General features: G+C 48.5%; 1 protein-coding gene across 1 annotated transcript in view; it reads right to left on the bottom strand.

Annotated features, from left to right (window-relative positions):
* Window positions 1–2,999: 2,999 nt before the first annotated feature.
* The window catches only part of LOC147118705 (uncharacterized), a 95,372-nt gene continuing 72,313 nt past the window's right edge, over window positions 3,000–26,058 (bottom strand). The window contains 1 exon segment of the mRNA XM_085983727.1: window positions 3,000–3,089. Coding sequence (XP_085839853.1) covers window positions 3,000–3,089 — 90 coding nt within the window.

Below are 26,058 nucleotides of genomic sequence, written 5' to 3'. Positions count from 1 at the left end.
ATGGAGCGTTCCGCTTTCTGCAGAACCTCCGCCCGCTGAAAACACTGGCATAAGAGTTGAAAAAGTAAAAAACAAATTCACTCATTTATAATTTTAAAATACTATATAAGGTAAGTTTATCTTTAGCCCCGTAAAAAACTTTGATTATTTTTTTCAAAAAATATATTTTTGTTTAAAATATTTAATGTAATGTAATTTTAACTGATTTTTAAAACGTGATGGGTTTTGTTTATTTATTTAATGTTTTCATGTGTTGTTTCATTGATCCCCATTCATAATTTTGACGGGTCCATCTGTCAACAGTATGAAGAGGGATTCCGGTCTTTCATTGGCTCACCCGGCCCACGTGATCCCAGGGACGCTTGCGAACTGCATGCGCCCCTGGGATACGTGCAACCTGCGCATTTCAACTGTCCCGGGCCCCAAACACTCCTTCCAGGTGAAACAGCGATTTACTTGTACTTCTTGAAATTTAGTCCACTGTATCCGCTGCTCACCATGCGGTCTCCTCTACATTGGGGAGATCAAACGCAGATTCGGTGACCGTTTTGCGCAACACCTCCGATTAGTCCGTAAGGATGACCCCGAGCTTCCCGTCGCCTGTCAGTTTAACTCTCCACCCCACTCTCACTCTGATCTCTCCGTCCTCGGCCTCTTGCATTGTTCTAAAGAAGCTGAACATAAACTCGAGGATCAGCACCTCATCTTTCGATTAGGCACTTTACAGCCTTCTGGAGTCAACATCGGGTTCAACAATTTCAGGCCATAACCTCGGTCCCTGTTTCTTTTTTTTTTAATTCTCTCACATGATTGATGATTGTGTCATTGCCATTTACACCTCATCTAGAGTCATCTGAACTTGACCAATTACCATCTCATTTTGCCGTTCACATAATCCCTTTTGACTTTTAATCTCTCCTGCCTTCCATCCAATCATAGAGCTTCCTTTTTGTTCTTTCCTTCCCCCCCTTTCCCGCCCCAGCCCCTGGCTAAAATCTGTTAGATCGCTAATTGTTTCCAGTTCTGATGACGGGTCAGCGACCTGAAATGCTAACGCTGTTTCTCTCTGTACGGATGCGGCCTGACCTGCTGAGTTTTTCCAGCATTTTCTGTTTTTATACAATTTCTCACCCTTTGCACTGACATCTGAGTAGTTCTCATCATATCCAGCAGAGGGCGTCAGGCCACAATATTCATTTTCGAGCTGCGACCCCGGGCAGTGAGTTCATGACGTTTTTCCAACAGTTGTGTCAATTTTGGAATGAATTGAAGATTAATATTTGAAATGCGCTGGGACGGTACAACTGGCAGTAATCATCACAAAATAAATCCATCACATCAACGGATTGACTTCTGATACTAACCAGTGGGCAGGAGAGGTGGAAGTGTGTGGTAGATGGGGAAAGGAACATTAAAACGGGAGTGAAAGACACAGCCTGAGACCTGATTTCTGAAGCCGTTAACTGTACCGATGGTGGAGATCGATGTTAAAGGGGCGAAAGACAAACCGAAACCGTCTGTATTTTGTGTCTTTTTCTGCGCCACATCCTTTTTTAATATGAGTGAAAGTTGTAAGGACAGTTTTTCATGTCCTGCTGGTGTTGAGCTCTTGTTAACTAGAATCCGCCCTGCACCTCACCCTGGGGGCTCTCAACAATCTCCCCCACCCCCGACTCCTCGGTTACGGTGCACTTTAAGCAGATGAGCTGTAAATTGCATAAAAACGTCAGTGCGCCGCCCCTCCATTCTTTCATTGCAAGTGCAAAATCTGAAGATAATGGATCAGTAAATAAATCATTACAGATGCAAATAAATCATCAGATAGAAATTAAACAGCATTTAAATGCAAGCCACATAAGGTGTGGGTGTCCCAAACGCTGTTTCAATTACATGGAGAGTTTATTCATTAAGTCTGTTCAATTGTTTGTTCAGTAATAGCAGACGTCATCGTTCTAATATCACATCTTCAGTGTGCCACTGCAGCCTTCGGTCGCCTGAGGAAGAGAGTGCTTGACGACCAGGGCCTCAAACCCGGCACTAAGCTCATGGTCTACAGAGCAGCAGTGACACCCGTCCTGCTGTATGCCTCAGAGACATGGACCATGTAGAGCCGGCATCTCAAAGCACTGGAGAGGTACCACCAACGCTGCCTCTGCAAGATCCTGCAAATCCACTGGCAGGATAGGCGCACCAACGTCAGTGTCCTTCCTCAGGCCAACATCCCCAACATCAAAGCTTTGTCCACGCTCAATCAGCTCCGATGGACGGGTCACAATGTCCGCATGACCAATACGAGACTCCCAAAACAAGCGCTCTACTTGAACCTCCGGCACAGCAAGAGAGCCCTAGGTGGACAGAGGAAACGCTTCAAGGACACCCTCAAAACCTTCTTGAAAAAGTGTAACACCCCCAAGACACCTGGGAATCCCTGGTCCAAGACCACACAAAGCGGGGGAGAAGCATCCAGTAAGGCGCCGAACACCTCGAGTTTCTTCGCCGGGAGCAAGCGGAAGCCAAGCGCAGGCAGCATAAAGAGTGCACGTCAACCCAAGCACCCCACCCACCCGCCCCTTCAACCATCGTCTGCCCCACCTGTGACAGAGACTGTCGGTCCTGCATTGGACTCATCAGTCACCTGCGAACTCATTGTTAGTGGAAGCGTCATCCTCGGTCCCCAGGGACTGCCTGAGAAGAAGTATATCACGGATCTATAAATCACTCCGACAACAGGCGGGATCATTGTTAGTTCGTTAGTTCACTGACCCGTGAGGGAAAACTCACTGGAGTCCGTAAAACTATCGTAGTTCTAGAGAAAGAATTGCCCCGGGAATAAAACAAACCCATTAGCAATCACGTGCTTTCCGGTCACAATAACCAGACATGGGTTTGATTCCCACCCCCGATCTCTAAAAGCGGATCCATTTCCGTATAAGGACACTGACTGTAGCCCAGCTCGGGGTGTTTCCATTCACTGGCAGCCAGATCACCACCTTCCGGTCTCACAGCACCACTGGGGACACCAGGAAGTGAGCTGAGAGCATCCTGAGACACGACAGCAGATTATTGAGGGCGGGAATTAGAACGGGACTCTTCAAATATCCAACCCCCCTTTTAAATAGCGGACAGCGACAATGCGGCTACTCAGCATCTGGGCTGTGTGGGGGGCATTTCTCACAGGTAATTGTGGAGCAAACGCATTTCATCTTTTCTCTAATTTCTAACGTGGTTTGATTCTGAGTTTTAAACACCCGCCTGTCTGATCTTTTCCTGTTTGAACATGTTTTTCAGATCTGAGTCTTGGAGATTCTGTCACTCAGCCGCTGTCCTCAGGAGTTAAGACAGAAGGAGAAGCGGTGACTTTAAGCTGTACCTATGATACTACACAGAGCGGCTATGATTTATACTGGTACCGGCAAGACACAGACACACAGCCCGAGTTTGCTCCGGTGTATTAAGAAAGGGTGACCGTTTCGTTTGAGAGAATAGAAGTCACACGTCACACCGCACGTCACACAAACAAAGCGGATCATACGTCACACTGACACGCCAGCCACTGCATTGCCCGGCACTGGATGACGCCACAATCCTTTCAAAACGTCACAGCATTGTGATTGGTTGTTTTTCATATTAATTCAGGGTATCAGACCGTCTGCCCTTGGTGTCTTAAAGGGGCCCTGCACCACCCGAGAGTCCCCGAGTTCTGGGGATAGGACAGAGAGACGGCAGACACAGCGACGGTGGCTAGAAGTGTTTGTCGCTTAGACGGAGAGAGATTGGGGCAGACGTATAGCTTTTTTACTACACCAACGCTATCCATTCCCAAACTACCTTTTAATTTTCCGTTCCTTAACCCAATCTGATATCCAACCACAGGAGGCCTCGCGCCTGAACGCCAGGAGTTCAGAGGAAAAGCAGCGTCGCATCAGAAGGAAATTCCAGAAGATATTCGATCTGACCAGAAACCTGTCGAAATGTTTCCGTGGCCGTGAGGCACCGAAAGAGTCCGAGGAACATGTGAAGGATGCGGAGCGACAGTTTAGTGAAACAGAGAGCAGAGAGCTGAAGTTCACTGCCGGATCCCTGGGGTGATGTTCACCGAGTTCACTTAGATGGTATCACAGGCAATGGAGCATAGCAGGATAAAAAGTGACCAGGGATACAGGACACAGAATGTAAGGGTTAATGGGTGTTGCTGAGATTGGAAAAGGGTTGGAAGTGGTTACCCCAGTGTCGGGCAGACCCTTTTATTGGTCTGTGTGAACCATTTCGAATCGGGACACCGGTGGCAGCAGCGAGAGCGGCCCAGACATACCAGCGGCAGCAGCGAGAGCGGCCCAGACACACCGGCGGCAGCAGCGAGAGCGGCCCAGACACACCGGCGGCAGCAGCGAGAGCGGCCCAAACACACCGGCCGCAGCAGCAAGAGCGGACCAGACACAGCGGCCGCAGCAGCGAGAGCGGCCCATACACACCGGTCGCAGCAGCGAGAGCGGCCCAGACACACCGGTCGCAGCAGCGACAGCGGCCCAGACACACTGGTCGCAGCAGCGACAGCGGCCCAGACACCGGCCGCAGCAGCGAGAGCAGCCCAGACACACCGGCCGCAGTAGCGACAGGGGCCCAGACACACCGGCCGCAGCAGCGAGAGCGGCCCAGACAGAGCAGCCGCAGCAGCGAGAGCGGCCCAGACAGACCGGCTGCAGCAGCGAGAATGGCCCAGACACACCGGCGGCAGCAGCGAGAGCGGCCCAGACACACCGGCGGCAGCAGCGAGACCGGCCCAGATGCACCGGCGGCAGCAGCGAGTGCAGCCCAGACACACCAGTGGAAGCGGCCCAGATACACCGGCGGCAGCAGCGAGAGCGGCCCAGACACACCAGCGAGAGCGGCCCAGACACACCGGCGGAAGCAGGGAGAGCGGCCCAGACTTACCGGCGGCAGCAGCGAGAGTGGCCCAGACACACCGGCGGCAGCAGTGAGAGTGGCCCAGACACACCGGCGGCAGCAGTGGGAGTGGCCCAGACACACCGGCGGCAGCAGCGGGAGCGGCCCAGACACACCGGTGGCAGCAGCGGGAGTGACCCAGACAGAGTAGCCGCAGCAGCGAGGGCGGCCCAGACAGAACGGCCGCAGCAGCGAGACTGGCCCAGGCTCACCGGCGGCAGCAGCGAGAGCAGCCCAGACACACCGGCGGCAGCAGCGAGTGCGGCCCAGACACACCATAGGAAGCGCCCCAGACACACTGGCGGCAGCAGCGGGAGCGGCCCAGACACACCGGTGGCAGCAGCGTGAGCAGTACAGACACACTGGCGGCAGCAGCGGGAGCGGCCCAGACACAACGGCGGCAGCAGCGAGAGTGGCCCAGGCACACCGGCGGCAGCAGCAAGAGCGGACCAGACACAGCAGCCGCAGCAGCGAGAGCGGCCCAGACACACCGGCCGCAGCAGCGAGAGCGCCCCATACACACTGGCCACAGCAGTGAGAGCGGCCCAGACACACCGGTTGCAGCAGCGACACCGGCCCAGACACACTGGTCACAGCAGCGACAGTGGCCCAGACACACCGGCCGCAGCAGCGAGAGCGGCCCAGACACACCGGCCGCAGTAGCAACAGGGGCCCAGACACACCGGCCGCAGCAGCGAGAATGGCCCAGACACACCGGCGGCAGCAGCGAGAGCGGCCCAGACACACCGGCGGCAGCAGTGAGACCGGCCCAGACACACCAGCGGCAGCAGCGAGTGCGGCCCAGACACACCAGCGGAAGCGGCCCAGACACACCGGCGGCAGCAGCGAGAGCGGCCCAGACACACCAGCGAGAGCGGCCCAGACACACCGGCGGAAGCAGGGAGAGCAGCCCAGACATACCGGCGGCAGCAGCGAGAGTGGCCCAGACACACCGGCGGCAGCAGCGGGAGCGGCCCAGACACACCGGCGGCAGCAGTGGGAGCGGCCAAGACACACCGGCGGCAGCAGCGGGAGCGGCCCAGACACACCGGTGGCAGCAGCGGGAGCGGCCCAGACACAATGGCGGCAGCAGCGAGAGTGGCCCAGACACACCGGCGGCAGCAGCGAGAGCGACGCAGACACACCTGTGGCAACAGCAAGAGCGGCCCAGACACACCGGCGGCAACAGCGAGAGCGGCCCAGACATACCGGCGGAAGTGGCCCAGACACACCGGCCGCAGCAGCGAGAGCGACGCAGACACACCTGTGGCAACAGCGAGAGCGATGCAGACACACCTGTGGCAGCAGCGAGAGCGGCACAGACACACCGGCAGAAGCGGCCCAGACACACCAGCCGCAGCAGCGAGAGTGGCCCAGACACACCGGCCGCAGCAGCAAGTGCAGCCCAGACACACCATAGGAAGCAACCCAGACACACCGGCGGCAGCAGCGGGAGCGGCCCAGACACACCGGTGGCAGCAGCGTGAGCGGCACAGACACACCGGCGGCAGCAGCGGGAGAGGCCCAGACACAACGGCGGCAGCAGCGAGAGTGGCCCAGGCACACCGGCGGCAGCAGCAAGAGCGGACCAGACACAGCGGCCGCAGCAGCGAGAGCGGCCCAGACACACCGGCTGCAGCAGTGAGAGTGGCCCATACACACTGGCCACAGCAGCGAGAGCGGCCCAGACACACCGGTCGCAGCAGCGACAGCGGCCCAGACACACTGGTCGCAGCAGCGACAGTGGCCCAGACACACCGGCCGCAGCAGCAAGAGCGGCCCAGACACACTGGCCGCAGTAGCGACAGGGGCCCAGACACACCAGCCGCAGCAGTGAGAGCGGCCCAGTCAGAGCAGCCGCAGCAGCAAGAGCGGTCCAGACACACCGGTGGCAGCAGCGAGACCGGCCCAGACACACCAGCGGAAGTGGCCCAGACACACCGGCGGCAGCAGCGAGAGAGGCCCAGACACACCAGCGAGAGCGGCCCAGACACACCAGCGGAAGCAGGGAGAGCGGCCCAGACATACCGGCGGCAGCAGCGAGAGTGGACCAGACACACCAGCGGCAGCAGCGACAGCGGCCCAGACACACCAGCAGCAGCAGTGGGAGCAGCCCAGACACACCGGCGGCAGCAGCGGGAGCGGCCCAGACACACTGGTGGCAGCAGCAGGAGCGACCCAGACACACCGGCGGCAGCAGCGTGAGTGGCCCAGACACGCCGGCGGCAGCAGCGAGAGTGATGCAGACACACCTGCGGCAACAGCTAGAGCGTCCCAGACACACTGGCGGCAGCAGCGAGAGTGGCCCAGACACACCGGCAGCAGCAGCGACAGCTGCCCAGACACACCGGCGGAAGTGGCCCAGACACACCAGCCGCAGCAGCGAGAGTGGCCCAGACACACCAGCCACAGCAGCGAGAGCGGCCCAGACACACCGGCCGCAGTAGCGACAGGGGCCCAGACAAACCGGCCGCAGCAGCGAGAGCGGCCCAGACAGAGCAGCCGCAGCAGCAAGAGCGGCCCAGACAGACCGGCCGCAGCAGCGAGAGTGGCCCAGGCACACCGGCGGAAGCAGCGAGAGCAGCCCAGACACACCGGCGGCAGCAGCAAGAGCGGCCCAGTCATACCGGCGGCAGCAGCGTGTGCGGCCCAGACACACCAGCGGAAGCGGCCCAGACACACCGTCCGCAGCAGCAAGAGGGGCCCAGACACACCGACCGCAGCAGCGAGAGCGGCCCTGACACACCAGCTGCAGTAGCGACAGGGGCCCAGACAAACCGGCCGCAGCAGCGAGAGCGGCCCAGACAGACCGGCCACAGCAGTGAGAGTGGCCCAGACACACCGGCTGCAGCAGCAAAAGCGGCCCAGACACACCGGCGGCAGCAGCGAGAGCAGCCCAGACACACTGGCGGCAGCAGCGAGAGCGGCCAAGTCATACCAGCGGCAGCGGCGAGTGCAGCCCAGACACACCAGCGGAAGCAGCCCAGAAACACCGGCGGCAGCAGCGAGAGTAGCCCAGACACACTAGCGAGAGCGGCCCAGACACACCGGCGGAAGCAGGGAGAGCGGCCCAGACACACCAGCCGCAGTAGCGACAGGGGCCCAGACAAACCGGCCGCAGCAGCGAGAGCAGCCCAGACAGAGCAGCCGCAGCAGCGAGAGCGGCCCAGACACACCGGCGGCAGCAGCGAGACCGGCCCAGACAAACCGGCATCAGCAGCGGGATCAGCCCAGACACACTGGCGGCAGCAGCGAAAGCGGCCAAGTCATACCAGCGGCAGCGGCGAGTGCAGCCCAGACACACCAGCGGAAGCGGCCCAGACACACCGGCGGCAGCAGCGAGAGCAGCCCAGACACACCGGCGGCAGCAGCGAGAGCGGCCCAGACACACCAGCGAGAGCGGCCCAGACACACCGGTGGAAGCAGGGAGAGTGGCCCAGACATACCGGCGTCAGCAGCGAGAGCGGCCCAGACACACCGGTGGCAGCAGCGGGAGCGGCCCAGACACACCGGCGGCAGCAGCAGGAGCGGCCCAGACACACCGGTGGCAGCAGCGGGAGCGGCACAGACACACTGGCAGCAGCAGCGGGAGCAGCCCAGACACACCGGCGGCAGCAGCAAGAGCGACGCAGACACACCGGCGGCAGCAGCGAGAGCGGCCCAGACACACCGGCGGCAGCAGCGAGAGCAGCCCAGACACACCGGCCACAGCAGCGAGAGCGGCCCACACACACCGGCCGCAGTAATGACTGGGGCCCAGACACACCGGCCGCAGCAGCAAGAGTGACCCAGACACACCGGCGGCAGCAGTGAGAGTGGCATAGACACACAGGCAGCAGCAGCGAGACCGGCCCAGACACACCGGCGGCAGCTGCGAGAGCGGCCCAGGCATACCGGCGGCAGCAGTGAGTGCAGCCCAGACACACCAGTGGAAGCGGCCCAGACACACCGGCGGCAGCAGCAAGAGCAGCCCAGACACACCAGCGAGAGCGGCCCAGACACACCGGCAGATGCAGGGAGAGCGGCCCAGACATACCGGCGGCAGCAGCGGGAGCGGACCAGGTACACCGGCGGCAGCAGGGGAGTGGCCCAGACACACCGGTGGCAGCAGCGGGAGCGGCACAGACACACCGGCGGCAGCAGCGAGAGTGGCCCAGACAAACCGGCGGCAGCAGCGAGAGTGGCCCAGACACACCGGCGGCAGCAGCGGGAGCAGCCCAGACGCACCAGTGGCAGCAGCGAGAGCGGCCCAGACACACCGGCGGCAGCAGCAGGAGCGACACAGACACACCGGCGGCAGCAGCGAGAGCAACGCAGACACACCGGCGGCAGCAGCGAGAGCGGCCCAGACACACCGGCGGCAGCAGCGAGAGCAACGCAGACACACCGGCAGCAGCAGCGAGAGTGGCCCAGACACACTGGCGGCAGCAGCGAGCGTGGCCCAGACATACCGGCGGCAGCAGCGAGAGCGGCCCAGACACACCGGCGGAAGCGGCCCAGACACACCGGCGGCAGCAGCGAGAGCGGCCAAGACACACCAGCCGCAGCAGCGAGAGTGGCCCAGACACACCGGCGGAAGCAGGGAGAGTGGCCCAGACATACCGGCGGCAGCACCGAGAGCGGCCCAGACACACCAGCGGGAGCGACCCAGACACACCGGTGGCAGCAGCGAGAGCGGCCCAGGCACACCGGGGGCAGCAGTGAGAGCGGCCCAGACACAACGGTGGCAGGAGCCAGAAGTAAAAAGTAACCGAAGTGTGACATCACCAGAAAGCAGGTAAGTGATTGGTTGGTGAGTATTTCTCTCTTTCCAGCTTTTTCCGAACTTAATTTTTGTGGATTAAATTATCTAGGGTCTCAATTGTGTACACTCGATCCTGTCTCAGTTATTACTGCACTAGACCCTGCCTCTTTGTGTATTACACTAGACCCTGTCTCTGTTTATATTACACTAGACCCTGTCGCTGTTTATATTACACTGGGCCCTGTCTCTTATTTTTTTACACTAGGCCCTGTCTCTCTTTATATTGCACTAGCCCCTTTCTCTGATTATATTAGAATTGGCCCAATCTCTGTTTATATTACATTTGACCCGTTCAATATTTATATTACTCTAGGTCTTGCCTCTGTTTATATTACACTAGACCTTGCCGCAGTTATTTCTGCACTAGACCCTGTCACTATTGATATTACCCTAGACCCTGTCTCTGTTTATAGTACACTAGACCGTGTCTCTTTTTATATTACACTAGATCCTGTCACTGTTTATATTACACTAGACACTGTCTCCATTATTACTGCACGCGACCCTGTCTCTGTTTATATAACACTAGACACTCTCTCTGTTTAAATTACTCGACACCCTGTGTCTGTTTATTTTACACCAGGCACTGTCTCTGTTTATATTATTCTAGCCTCTGTCTCTGCTTATATTACACTACACCCTGTCTCTGTTTATTTCACAATAGACCCTGTCTCTGTTTATATTACACTAGACCCTGTCTCTGTTTAAATTACAGTAGTCCCGGTCTCTGTTTATATTACACTAGGCCCTGTCTCGGTTTATATTACACTAGACCATGTCTCTGTTTATAATACACTAGACCCTGTCTCGGTTTATATTACAGTAGACCCTGTCTCTGTTTATATTGCAGTAGACCCTGTCTCTGTTTATATTACACTAGACCCTGTCTTGGTTTATATTACACTAGACTCTGTCTCTTTTATATTACACTAGACTCTGTTTCTCTTTATATTACACTTGACTCTGTCTCTGTTTATATTACACGAGACCCTGTCTCTGTTTACATTACACTAGACCCTGTCTCGCTTTATATTACACTAGACACTGTCTCTGTTTATATTACATTAGACCCTGTCCCTGTTTATATTACACTAGACCCTGTCTCTTTTTATATTACACTAGACCCTGTCACGGTTTAGATTACAATAGGGCCTGTCTCTGTTTATATTACACTAGACCCTGTCTCTGTTTGTATTACACTAGACCCTGTCTCTGTTTATATTACACTAGACCCTGTCTCGGTTTACATTACACTAGACCCTGTCTCGCTTTATATTACACTATACCCTGTCTCTATTTATATTACCCTAGACCCTGGCTCTGTTTGTATTATACTAGACCCTGTCTCTGTTTAAATTACACTGGACCCTGTCTCTGATTATATTACACTAGACGCTGTCTCTGTTTAAATTACACTAAACCCTGTCTCTGTTTATATTACACTAGACCCATTCTCTGTTTATATTACACTAGACCCTGTCTCTGTTTGTATTATACTAGAACCTGACTCTGTTTATATTACACTGGACCCTGTCTCTGTTTATATTACTCTGTACCCTGTCTCTGTTTATTTTACACTAGACCCTGTCTCTGTTTATATTACTCTAGACCCTGTCCCTTTTATATTACACTAGACCCTGTCTCTGTTTATATTACACTAGTCCCTGTCTCTGTTTATTTTACACTAGAACCTGTCTCTGTTAAAATTACACTAGACCCTGTGTCTGTTTATATTAAAATAGACCGTGTCTCTGTTTATATTACATTAGACCCTGTCTCTGTTTTTATTACACTAGACACTGTCTCTGTTTAAATTACACTGGACCCTGTCTCTGTTTATATTACACTAGACCCTGCCTATGTTTATATTACACGAGATCCTGTCACTGTTTATATTACACTAGACCCTGTCTCTGTTTATATTACACAAGACCCTGTCTCTGTTTATATTACAGTAGACCCGGTCTCTGTTTATATTACACTAGACCCTGTCTCGGTTTATATTACACTAGTCCCTGTCTCGGTTTATATTACACCAGATCCTTTCTCTCTTTATATTGCACTAGACTCTGTTTCTCTTTATATTACACTAGACCCTGTCGCTGTTTATATTACACTAGACCCTGTCTCTGATTATATTACACTAGACCCTGTCTCTGTTTATATTACACTAGACCCTTTCTCTGTTTATACGACACTAGACCCTGTCTCTGTTTATATTACACTAGGCCCTGTATCTGTTTATTTCACAATAGACCCAGTCTCTGTTTATATAACACGAGACACTCTCTCTGTTTAAATTACTCTACACCCTGTCCCTGTTTATTTTACACTAGATCCTATCTCTCTTTATATTACACTAGACTGTTTCTCTTTATATTACACTAGACCCTGTCACTGTTTAAATTACACTAGACCCTTTCTCTCTTTATATTACACTAGACCCTGTCCCTGTTTATATTACACCAGACCCTGTCTCTGTTTATATTACACGAGAACCTGTCTCTGTTTATATTACACTAGACCCTGTCTCTGTTTATATTACACTAGACTCTGTTTCTCTTTATATTACAGTAGACTCTGTTTCTCGTTATATTACACTAGATTCTGTCTCTCTGTATATTACACTGGACCCTGTCTCGGTTTATATTACACTAGACCCTGTCTCTGTTTATATTACACTAGACCCTGTCTCTGTTTATATTACACTAGACCCTGTCTCTGTTTATATTACACTCGACACTATCTCGGTTTATATTACACTAGACCATGTCTCAGTTTATATTACACTAGACCCTGTCTCTGTTTATATTACACTCGACCCTGTTTCTCTTTATATTACACTAGACTCTGTCTCTGTTTATTTTACACTAGTCTCCGTCTCTGTTTATATTACACTAGACTCTGCCTCTCTGTATATTACACTGGACCCTGTCTCTTTTTATATTACACTAGACCCTGTCTCTGTTTATATTACACTAGGCCCTGTCTCTGTTTATATTACACTAGATCCTGTCCCTGTTTATATTACAGTAGACCCTGTCTCTGTTTATATTACACTAGACCCTGTCTCGGTTTAGATTACACTAGGCCCTGTCTCTGTTTATATTACGCTCGACCCTGTCTCTGTTTATCTTTCACTAGACCCTGTATCTGTTTATATTACACTAGACCGTGTCTCTGTTTATATTACTCTAGACTCTGTCACTGATTATATTACACTAGACCCTGTCTCTGTTTATATTACACGAGACCCTGGCTCTGTTTGTATTATACTAGACCCTGTCTCTGTTTATATTACACCAGACCCTGTCTCGGTTTACATTACACTAGACCCTGCCTCGCTTTATATTACACTAGACCCTGTCTCTGTTTATATTACACTAGACCCTGTCTCTGTTTATATTACACTAGACCCTGTCTCTGTTTGTATTATACTAGACCCTGTCTCTGTTTATATTACGCTGGCGGGCAGCACGGTGCCATAGTGTTTAGCACTGTTGCCTCACAGCGCCAGGGACCCGGTTTCGAATCCGGCCTCGGGTGACTGTCTGTGTGGAGTTTGCACGTTTTCCCCGTGTTTGCGTGGGTTTCCTCCGGGTGCTCCGGTTTCCTCCCACAGTCCAAAGATGTGCGGGTTAGGTTGATTGTCTGTGATAAATTGACCCTTAGTGTTAGGGGGATTAAATACGTGGGGTTACCGGGATAGGGTGGGCTATGTGTTGGTATAGGGGTTACTGGGATTGGGTGGGATATGTGTCGGTGCAGGCTTGATGGGCCGAAATGGCCTCTATCTGCACTGTGGGGTTTCTGTGATTTCTGTGATTACACTGGACCCTGTCTCTGTTTATATAACTCTACACCCTGTCTCTGTTTATTTTACACTAGACCCTGTCTCTGTTTATATTACTCTAGACCCTGTCCCTTTTTATATTACACCAGACCCTGTCTCTGTTTATATTACAGTAGACCCTGTCTCTGTTTTTTTTACACTCGTCCCTGTCTCTGTTTATTTTACACTTGACCCTGTCTCTGTTTATATTACACTAGACCCTGTCACTTTATATTACTCTAGACCCTGTCTCTGTTTATATTACACTAGACACTGTCTCTGTTTAAATTACACTAAACTATGTCTCTGTTTATATTACACTAGACACTGTCTCTGTTTAATTTACACTAGACCCTGTCTCTGTTTATATTACGCTAGACACTGTCTCTGTTTAAATTACACTAAACCCTGTCTCTGTTTAAATTACACGAGACCCTGTCTCTGTTTATATTACACTAGATCCTGTCACGTTATATTACACTAGACCCTCCCTCTGTTTATATTACACGATATCCTGTCACTCTTTATATTGCACTAGTACGCTGTCTCTGTTTATATTACACAAGACCCTGTCTCTGTTTATATTACACTAGACCCTGTCTCTATTTATATTACACAAGGCCCTGTCTCGGTTTACATTACACTAGACCCTGTCTCGGTTTATATTACACCAGACCCTATATCTCTTTATATTACACTAGACTCTGTTTCTCTTTATAGTACACTAGAACCTGTCTCTGTTTATATTACACTAGACCGTGTCTCTGTTTATATTACTCTAGACTCTGTCACTGATTATATTACACTAGACCCTGTCTCTGTTTATATCACACGAGACCTTGTCTCTGTTTATATTACACTAGACCCTGTCTCTGCTTGTATTACACTAGACCCTGTCTCTGTTTATATTACACTAGACCCTGTCTCGGTTTACATTACACTAGACCCTGTCTCGCTTTATATTACACTAGACCCTGTCTCTGTTTATATTACACTAGACCCTGGCTCTGTTTGTATTATACTAGACCCTGTCTCTGTTTATATTACGCTGGCGGGCAGCACGGTGCCATAGTGTTTAGCACTGTTGCCTCACAGCGCCAGGGACCAGGGTTCGAATCCGGCCTCGGGTGACTGTCTGTGTGGAGTTTGCACGTTTTCCCCGTGTTTGCGTGGGTTTCCTCCGGGTGCTCCGGTTTCCTCCCACAGTCCAAAGATGTGCGGGTTAGGTTGATTGGCTGTGATAAATTGACCCTTAGTGTTAGGGGGATTAAATACGTGGGGTTACCGGGATAGGGTGGGCTATGTGTTGGTGTAGGGGTTACGGGGATTGGGTGGGATATGTGTCGGTGCAGGCTTGATGGGCCGAAATGGCCTCTATCTGCACTGTGGGGTTTCTGTGATTTCTGTGATTACACTGGACCCTGTCTCTGTTTATATTACTCTACACCCTGTCTCTGTTTATTTTACACTAGACCCTGTCTCTGTTTATATTACTCTAGACCCTGTCCCTTTTTATATTACACTAGACCCTGTCTCTGTTTATATTACAGTAGACACTGTCTCTGTTTTTTTTACACTAGTCCCTGTCTCGGTTTATATTACACTAGACCCTATCTCTCTTTATATTACACTAGACTCTGTTTCTCTTTATATTACACTAGACCCTGTCTCTGTTTATATTACACTAGGCCCTGTATCTGTTTATTTCACAATAGACCCAGCCTCTGTTTATATAACACTAGACACTCTCTCTGTTTAAATTACTCTACACCCTGCCTCTGTTTATTTTACACTGGACCCTGTCTCTGCTTATATTACACTAGACCCTGTCTCTGTTTATTTCACAATAGACCCTGTCTCTGTTTATATTACTCTGGACCCTGTCCCTGTTTATATTACACTAGACCCTGTCTCTGCTTATATTACAGTAGACCCTGTCTCTCTTTTTATTACACTAGACACTGTCTCTGTTTAAATTACACTAGACACTGTCTCTGTTTATATTACACTAGACACTGTCTCTGTTTAAATTACACTAGACACTGTCTCTGTTTATATTACACTAGACACTGTCTCTGTTTATATTACACTAGACCCTGTCACTTTATATTACTCTAGACCCTGTCTCTGTTTATATTACACTAGGCACTGTCTGTGTTTAAATTACACTAAACCCTGTCTCTGTTTATATTACACTAGACACTGTCTCTGTTTAAATGACACTAGACCCTGTCTCTGTTTATATTACACTAGACCCTGTCCCTGTTTATATTACACTCGACCCTGTCTCTGTTTATATTACACTAGACTCTGTTTCTCTTTATATTACACTAGACTCTGTTTCTCTTTATATTACACTAGACTCTGTCTCTCTGTATATTACACTGGACCCTGTCTCGGTTTATATTACACTAGACCCTGTCTCTGTTTATATTACACTAGACCCTGTCTCTGCTTATATTACACTACACCCTGTCTCTGTTTATATTACACTAGACCCTGTCTCGGTTTATATTACACTAGACCATGTCTCTGTTTATATTACACTAGACCCTGTCTCTGTTTATATTACACTAGACTCTGTTTCTCTTTATATTACACTAGACTCTGTCTCTGTTTATTTTACACTGGTCTCCGTCTCTGTTTATATTACACTAGACTCTGTCTCTCTGTATATTACACTGGACCCTGTTTCTTTTTATATTACACTAGACCCTGTCTCTGTTTATATTACACTAGGCCCTGTCTCTGTTTATATTACACTAGACTCTGTCTCTCTTTATATTACACTAGCCCATGTCTCTGTTTATTTTACACTAGGCCCTGTCTCTGTTTATATTACAATAGACCCTGTCTCTGTTTATATTACACTAGGCCCTGTCTCTCTTTATATTACACTAGACACTGTCTCTCTTTATATTACACTAGACCCTGTCTCTCTTTATATTATACTCGGCCCTTTCTCAGCTATCATTGTTCCAAACCATATCTGTGCTGGAGGAAAGATAGGTATTAATGTAAATAAACATATATGTGTGAGTGGGCGGGAGTTTGCAAACATTTATGGTTGGAAGCATTCCTTTACTGTTGTTGATAAGTATTAAGCCCTACTTAGTAGCAAAGTCCGTTGTGTTAAAGTTTACGAATTCACACTTGTGTTGGAATGTGCCAATTGCTCACAAGTTTTTTAATGTTAAAGATTTTTTTCCTGCGTTATTTTCTATTTAGCTTTCACGTCACCCACTGATTGTGTGACAGTACCTGTAACCATAACCTTACAGCACGTCCGCATGGGCGGCTGCAGAGTCCTAATGTCCATCCAGTTTTTACATTCTGCTTAAGAGGAACAGCTGAAAAGAGCTCTAACAAAGTGTTTGCTATATGCGTAAGTTTGAGTGTGAGTGTACAAAATACATCATTTTTGATGTTTGCAAGTGCATTCTGCAATGATAAATGATTATCTTCACAATTATTTTTGAACATTTTATTTTATTCAAACTGTAATTGCAAATTGCTTAATATCTTTGACATTTATTAATAACTGATTCTCTGTCCGCAGTATTCAGTTGCAAAGGGAATTAAATCACACCGAGAATAAACAGCTGACACACCACCAGTCTCTGCACTTTATTGTCCAGTGATCACCTCAGCATCACACAGAATCTCCTGATATACTCCTCGAGTGTGTGATGTTTGGAGCAAGTGATGGTAAAAATGAAACTGTACCTGTACCTGACATGAGGTTAATAAATTTGTAATTATCTGACTATTATTACACTGGACCCTGTCTCTATTTATATTACATTAGTCCCTGTCTCAGTTATTACTGCACTAGACGCTGTCTCTGTTCATATTACACTAGACCCTGTCTCTGCTTATATTACATTAGACCCTGTCTCGGTTTATATTACACTAGACCCTGTCTCTGTTTATATTACACTCGGCGCTGTCTCTGTTTATATTACACTGGACCCTGTCTCTGTTTATATTACACTAGGCCCTGTCTCTGTTTATATTACACTGGACCCTGTCTCTGTTTATATCACACTAGTCCCTGCCTCTGTTTATATTACACTAGGCCATGTCTCTGTTTATATTACAGTAGACACTGTCTCTGTTTTTTTTACACTAGACCTTGTCTCTGTTTATATTACACTAGACCCTGTCTCTGTTTATATTACACTAGACCCTGTCTCTGTTTATATTACACTAGACCCTGTCTCAGGTATTACTGCACTAGACCCCGTCTTTGTTTATATTACAACAGACCCTGTCTCTGTTTATATTACACTCGACCCTGCCTCAATTTATATTACACTAGTCGCTGTAACAGTAATTATTGCACTAGGCCCTGCCTTATTTGTTACAGCTCATGCCTTTGTTTATATTATAATAGACCTTATCTCAGGTAACATAAGAACGTAACAAATAGGAGCAGGAGTAGGCCATTCGGCCCCTCAAGCCAGCTCCGCATTCAATAAGACCATTACTGATCCGCCTCCTCAACTCCACTTTCCTGCAATATCCGCATATACCTTGATTCCTTAACATCCAAAAATCTATTGACCTCTACCTTAATGACTGAGCCTCCACAGCCCTCTGGGGTAGAGAATTCCAACGATTCACCACCCTCTGTGTGAAGAACTTTCTCCTCATCCTTGTCCTAAATTGCCGACTACTTATTCTGAGACTGTGACCCCCCTGGCTCTCGACTCCCCAGCCAGGGGAAACATCCTCCCTGCATCAACCCTGTCAAGCCCTGTAATAATGTTGTATGTTTCAATGAGATCACCTCTCATTCTTCTAAAATCTAGAGAATATAGGCCTAGTCTACTCATTCTCTCCTCATAGGACAATCCTTCCATTCCCGTAAATCAGTCTGGTGAACTATCGTTGGACTCTCTCTATGGCAAGTATATCCTTCCTTAGGTAAGTAGATCAAAACTGTAGGATGCAGGGTGTCCTTGAAGCGTTTCCTCTGTCCACCTGGGGCTCTTTTGCCATGTAGGGATGAAAGACTTCAGTTACGTGGAGAGAGTACAGAAACTGGTTTTGTTCTCAATAGAGCAGAGAAAGTTCAGAGGACATTTAATAGAAGTGTTCAAAATTACGAGGAGTTTTGCTAGAGTTGATAGGGAGAAATTGTTTCCACTGACACAATGGTCGGTAACTAGAGGACACAGATTTAAGATAATTTGCAAAAACAACAGAGGGAGAGGAGGAGAGGAGGAGAAATTTGTTTAGGCACTCAGTCATTATGATCTGTAACGCACTGCCTGGAAGGATGGTGGAAGCAGATTCAATAATATCTTTCAAAAGAGAATTGGATATGTATTTGAAAAGCAAAGATATGCAGGGCTATGGGTATAAAACCAGGGACTGGACTAACTGGATAGATCGTTCAAAGAGCCGACACAGGCACCAAGGTCGATTGGCCTCCTTCTGTGCTGTATGATTCAATGATTCAGCCCACAGGAATTGCACTCGGTGCTGCAGTTCTATCTGACCGCACTGAAACTCATCCTCCGCCAAAACAGACCGCAGGCAGCTTTTATACGAGAGGAGAATGAGGTCATATCTCTGTGTCGGAACGATGGGGCAAATCCACAGATGTACAGCGCCGTGTCACTCAGCTGGCGATCAGTGACGGTTAAATAGACACTTCTGAGCATGTCTTTAATTCAGAAGCGAAGCGATTCGCAATATGTTTTGCTTTTCCCCAACTGGTGCTGGAACTTCTCCACACGATATTTCCAGAGGTGTATCGGGATACTTTCGATACTAGTACAGGTCGTACCAGCTGGCTGTTGTTGCGGAATAGCTACATTGCGTCCTGAAAGTCTGTCCCAATCTCAGGACTACAGCCGAACAATCCTGAGACACAGGAGCTCCCTGGCCCAAATCTGTTGACAAGATTGAAAGTATTGATTGGAGGTTAATTGTGGGTTTAATATGAAACTTTGTTTAACGTAGCTTTGTATTATAACATCCTTTAAAGACTTACTAAATGCTAATCAGGTGAGTGTAGTCTAAAGGGTGAATTTGAAGTGCATGATCTCCGACAATCCCAGCCAGTGTGGGCCTCTCCGGGTCGAGCTGATTTCCAATAGTCTCTCCGTTGCTGGGAAGCTGATCCGGTCTTTGCACTGAGCAGCTCGCGGCAATATTCTTCAATGACAACTCACGTGCTCAAGGTTTAACCAATCGGGACCGTTCGTCAACGATCCTTGCGATGACTGGACATATGAGAGAGGGAAGCCCAGTCTGATTGGATAAACAGAAGTGGACTGTTAATTCATTCTCGGGCTGGAGGTGTCGCTGGCGAGGCTGCCTTTATTCCCGTTTCCCCGTTGTCCTGAATTGGCGACTCCAGTCCAGTCCCAATGCAGTTGACTCTTAGTTGCCTTTTAAAGTGGCCCAGCAAGACCGTCAGTTGTAACAATGCAAGTAGAATATGGAAAGTACATGCCGGTTTTGCCACGAGGTCAACATAAATTTAGAAAATGAATTAAAATTGTTCCTGAACCAATTGAACAGGTGACCGACATCCCCTCACACTGATCATTGTATCCGCTCCCCTTCCTTCACCGTCAGTGGTCGCTCATTAAAGGGATATAGAATTCTCGGTGTCACCATCTTGCTTTTTAAACAAATATTGTGCCAAACTGGGGACTTTACGGGTCCTCTGTGTTTCAGATCTTCACATAAGGAGTTGGTTTCAATCGCACCCCTTCCCATTGCAATAACTTCCGGCAGCCAACTGGTTCCTCATATCCAGTTGACAAACTCCATCTGAAACTAAGGCGGGGACTTCACTGAGCGGAAGGGTGGAGTCCCGCCGCTCCCTAGTGGGGGGCCCAGACATTGCACGCGGTGCTCCGGGACAGACACTTCAGAAAATGCCACACGACACGAAGAAAGGTGAATTTCGCCGTGTCCTGGCAATTAGAGCTTAAAGAAATAAACTGCCCTTGATAGAAAAGGTGATGCTAGTAACACGAATAAAACAAGTTTCAAAATTTAGATTAATCAAAATAACGATGATAGATGGTTTATTCAGAAACAAGTCAGTCTAATTGTGTAACTCAGTGATTATTTGACCAGACACCAGAAGCGCTTTGGGGAATCTGAACACACTGGATAAGGCTTTATGTAAATACACAGTTTCTGATCCTACTTCATGCGCACAATCAGCGCGTTCCCTCGGTGTTATAGACCTGCCGCTGGGATTGCCTGGTTTGTACAGCTCCTTGAACGGCTGGAACACAACGTCAAATTGTTTGGGCAGTGTTTCTGCCGCAATATCTTTAATTTATGAACTGGTATACATTCTCTAATCACATCTTTTCATTATGATCAGGATGTGTTCAACCCAGAAGTACCAGCGGAAAGTTTCCCCAAAGCCTACCAGTTGCTCCCTGCTTGCTGTTTATTTGGGTGTATTTTAAATCAGCACCTGCTAGTCACAAGTTTAGAAAATTCCCGTTTCTCCCCACACTGCCCACTATCCCGCTGAGCTTGTCATGTTCCAGCAGTGTGTTTGTACGAGGCTCCCTCTGGTTCCTGTCACTGTGTCTCTCAGCCCGCAGCCCGCAGTGATACACCGCGCTGTCGGACAGCCGCAGGCCGCTGTTGGTGAAATTACCCTCATTTTTCGAAGTGTCGAGATATGCTGAAAATCGAGTCCCCACAGCCTCTGCTTTGGAAACATCCCCACCAGAAGGGATGTAGATCAAGAATGTGCGGCCTTTGTCCCGGTCCTGACGGTACAGTTGTAAGGAATATTAAGCAGCAGTGATCGAATAATTGTAATTAATGGTCACCGAGTCTCCTTCAAACTGCTTCACTGTAACCGGCCCTTGTGAGACCGAGTCCGCACCACTAACACCTGCAGAAATTTAGAAATACAGAACTGTAAGCTCTTACTGTCATTTCATTATAACTAATATAATCAAGGTGACGGAATACATTGCAAGTATAGAGAAACACAGTTAAAAGATTCTCTATGCTAGTGACACCTGCAAGAGGAAGTTTGTGTAACTTGTGGCTAAAGTAAATGTTGGTCCCTTAGAGGATGAGACCGGGAAATTAATGGTGGGAAACATGGAGATGGCAAAAACGCTGAACAATTATTTTGTATCAGTCTTTACGGTAGAGGACACTAAGAATATCCCAACACTGGACAAACAGGGGGCTCTGGGGGGGGGGCGGAGGAGCTAAATACGATTACAATCACTAAGGAAGTGGTACTTGGTAAAATAATGGGACTCAAGGCGGATAAATCCCCTGGACCTGATGGCTTACACCCTCGGGTTTTGAGGGAAGTGGCGGTAGGGATTGTGGATGCATTGGTAATAATTTTCCAAAACTCCCTGGAATCAGCAAAGGTCCTGGCAGATTGGAAAACTGCTAATGTAACACCCTTATTTAAAAAGGGTAGTAGGCAGAAGGCTGGAAACTATAGACCTGTTAGCCTAACATCTGTGGTTGGTAAAATGTTAGAGTCCATTATTAAGGAGACAGTAACAGGACATTTGGATAAACATAATTTAATAGGACAAAGTCAGCATGGTTTCATGAAGGGGAAGTCATGTTTGACAAATTTGCTTGAGTTCTTTGAGGAAGTAACATACAGGGTGGATAAAGGGGAACCAGTGGACGTTGTGCATTTAGAATTCCAAAAGGCATTTGACAAGGTGCCACACAAAAGATTATTGCTCAAGATAAATAATCATGGGATTGGGAGTAATATTCTGGCATGGGTGGAGGATTGGCTATCTAACAGAAAGCAGAGAGTTGGGATAAATGGTTCGTTCTCAGACTGGCAATCAGTAACTAGTGGTGTTCCGCAGGGGTCAGTGCTGGGTCCCCAACTCTTTACAATCTATATTAACGATTTGGAGGAGGGGACCGAGTGTAACATATCAAAGTTTGCAGATGATACAAAGATGGGAAGGAAAGTAGTGAGTGAGGAGGACATAAAAAACGTGCAAAGGGACATAGACAGGCTAAGTAAGTGAGCAGAGAATTGGCAGATGGAATACAATACTGGAAAGTGTGAGGTTATGCACTTTGGCAGGAAAAATCATAGAGCAAGTTATTATCTTAATGGCAAGAAACTGGAAAGTACTGTAGTACAAAGGGGTCTGTGGGTCCTGGTGCACGAAACTCAAAAAGTTAGTATGCAGGTGCAGTAGGTGATCAAGAAGGCCAATGGAATGTTGGCTTTTATTGCTAGGGGGATAGAATATAAAAACAGGGAGGTATTGTTGCAGTTGTACATGGTATTGGTGAGACCGCGCCTGGAATACTGCATACAGTTTTGGTGTTCATACTGAAGAAAATACATACTTGCTCTCGAGTCAGTACAAAGAAGGTTCACTCTGTTAATCCCGGGGATGAGGGGGTGGACGTATGAGGAGAGGTTGAGTAGATTGGGACTCTGCTCATTGGAGTTCAGAAGAATGAGAGGCGATCTTATTGAAACATATAAGATTGTGAAGGGGCTTAATCGGGTGGATGTGGTCAGGATGTTCCCAATGATGGGTGAAACTAGAACTAGGGGGCATAATCTTAGAATAAGGGGCTGCTCTTTCAAAACTGAGATGAGGAGAAACTTCTTCACTCAGAGGGTAGTAGGTCTGTGGAATTTGCTGCCCCAGAAAGCTGTGGAAGCTACATCATTAAATAAATTTAAATCAGAAATAGACAGTTTCTTTGAAGTAAAGGGAATTAGGGGTTACAGGGAGTGGGCAGGAAATTGGACATGAGTCTATGTTCGGAACAGTCATGGCCCTGTGGGTAGCGGTGCAGGCCCAGGGGCCGTGTAGACTGGTTCTGCTCCTAATTCTTGTGTTCTAATTATGTGTTAGATTTCAGGAGATGGTTCTATTCCTGTTCCTGGCTGGGGTGGAGATCACCTTTTACAGAAGGTAAGTACTGTAGAAAATATAAGGACAGTGATCTCCTGGACGAGGTTCGATCGCCTAGATGGTTCGGAGAGGAATTTCCCAGATTTGTTTCTCCCAAATTGGCCATTGGGTTTTTTATCTGGTTTTTCGCCTCTCCCAGGAGATCACATGGGTTCGGGAGGGATGTAGAGTGATAGTAGATTTGAGGTTAGGATCAGATCAGCCATGATCTTATTGAATGGTGGAGCAGGCTCGAGGGGCCGATTGGCCTACTCCTGCTCCTATTTCTTATGTTCTTATGTTATGTTCTTGTGAACGTACCAGTTAATAGAGCTGCAGCTGTGACGACTGAATAAAAAGTCAAACTAGTTTGCAGAGAGTTCATGGCGGATTTGAACAGAAGGGGTGAACTTGTAATTGTTTTAGTCAAGAGTTGGGAAGATAATGAGTAATATCCGGTCTCTCTGCAATTGGTTCATTCCTGGCAGAGTCATCAGGTGACATCCAATCCACTCAGGGGTCCTTTGTTCTCCAATTCATCCAATCAGCTCACAGCTCTTTTATTTTCCCAATCATCCAATCATCTCGCAGCTCCTTTGTTCTCCGTCTCCTGACGTCAGGGCGGGGAGCGGGGAACGGAGTGAAATTGTTCTCCTCACAACAGAGAACTGGAATGGGATTAAACCCAAGGTTCGGCCTTTAACAGGGTCAGTATGTGCGTTGGGGGCAGTGAATGGAAATGGTTATTTTGTTTAGTATAAGTGTCGGAGGGTCCCGCTAAAAGAGCTGCTCACTGACCATGGGAACTACCCACAGCCGATATAAATGGGGATATTACATAGAATTACAGAGTGTACAGCACAGAAACAGGCCATTCGGCCAAACTCTTCTTTATAATTTGGTTTCCGTTCTATTAGCTGAACATAATCCAGGTCACATGATTCAGTGAGAGGAGGTGAGAGTCCTTTGCTGGTTTTTGTACTGACTGAATGCGCCCCAGTAACAGTGTGGGCGCGCAGCGCACAGAGATACACGGCAGGTCAAAGGTTCATGATGTCAATGTGTCCCGTTAATAGTTGAAATCTTAAGAATATGATTTACATGACAGACACACCAACATTAACAGAAATACACAGAATGTTTGGTATCTTTGGAGGTGAATGACGTATATTCAGTTGTACTTTGCTTGAGATGCAAACTCTTTACAAGTGATCAGAGAGCGCACTCCTGTGTCAGATACAAACCTCACACATAGCATTGAAAACAAGCACATGACCACAGACACCCGCACACAGACACACACACACACACTCAAACACACACACATACCAGAATAAACACAGACGGGCAAACAATGATTGATATTTTGTGAACGTTATTGATGTATATTCAGTTGTAAATTTTTTGAGACGAATGAGAATCAGACTTGGTGCAAACTATTCTAGAATTCGATTCATTCCCTCTCTGAGCAATGTACCAAAACGTTTCCCAACCAATTAGACAATTCCTGAATATCATGTGACAAGCTGCACCCGCTCATCCCTGAGTCAAGGGTTGTATATTTGTCCTTTCTCGCTTCTCTTCCTGGATACAATCAGCACAGCCCCGTCCCCGCGGTGCGATCTACCTGCTGCTGCCTTTAACTGATGAGTGCAGGTGCCTGAACGGATAAAGACATAAACGCATTGTTTGCGCAGCAACTCGTTCACATTCTGTTTTCAGTTGCAGTGGGATCTAAATTCACCAATCAGGTGCAACCTGTGCGGTGGGGAATGTAAAGGGAAATAGTTAATGTTGTTCTAGTATCAGTGCCGGAGGCTCCGATTAAAGAGCGGCTCACTAACCATTAGATCTACTCACTGCCGATATAAAGGGGAATATAGACAGCCAGCGGGTCCTGAGGGGCTTGAACACAACGATACGGTAAATTGTACAAACGCCACCTGTTATATGAATGAAATGGGGAATGAATTACATGTTTGAGCAGATTGGGAGGATGCGAGTAGCGGATAGGCTCAGTGATACTACGGTGAGCTGGTCATTAAAATATTTACAACAGGCCATTAACAATACATTAATAAATCACAATAACATTAAAATAAAACAATGCTTCCATTTGAAATTAATGCCTTTATTTCTGAATCCCTTTATTAAATAAAGGAACTGAATGGTGTTCTCTTTCTGTAACTCGCCCTCACACTGAAACCAACAGTGAAAACATCCGCCCACTGCCCTCTGGTGGCGACTACCTGTAACTACAAGTTACAAATCCCGCCGTGTTGCAGTTCATTGAGAATGAGGGAGGCCATTCGGCTTGTCTTGTCTCATCCATCCAGAGAGATCCTAACTCCCGCCCTTCAGTGCAGCCTCAAACTTTTCCTTAAACGATTCCAGGGTATTTCCCTCCGCCACTCTATCCAGAAGTATATTCCACAAATTAATCACTGTGTGTGTGAAGAATTTCCTCGTACCAGCCCTAAAATGAGCTTTTATACATGAACCCGTGTCCCGAGCTTTTACTTCAACAGTTCAGTTTACTTTAATATTGTGGGTTCGGTTTTAATGCT

Source organism: Somniosus microcephalus, chromosome 4, assembly GCF_052327205.1.
Source record: "Somniosus microcephalus isolate GS21.2 chromosome 4, FLI_Smic_1.0, whole genome shotgun sequence".
In the NCBI taxonomy this organism is placed as follows: Eukaryota; Metazoa; Chordata; class Chondrichthyes; order Squaliformes; family Somniosidae; genus Somniosus; species Somniosus microcephalus.
This window is presented reverse-complemented; position numbering and strand designations above follow the sequence as displayed.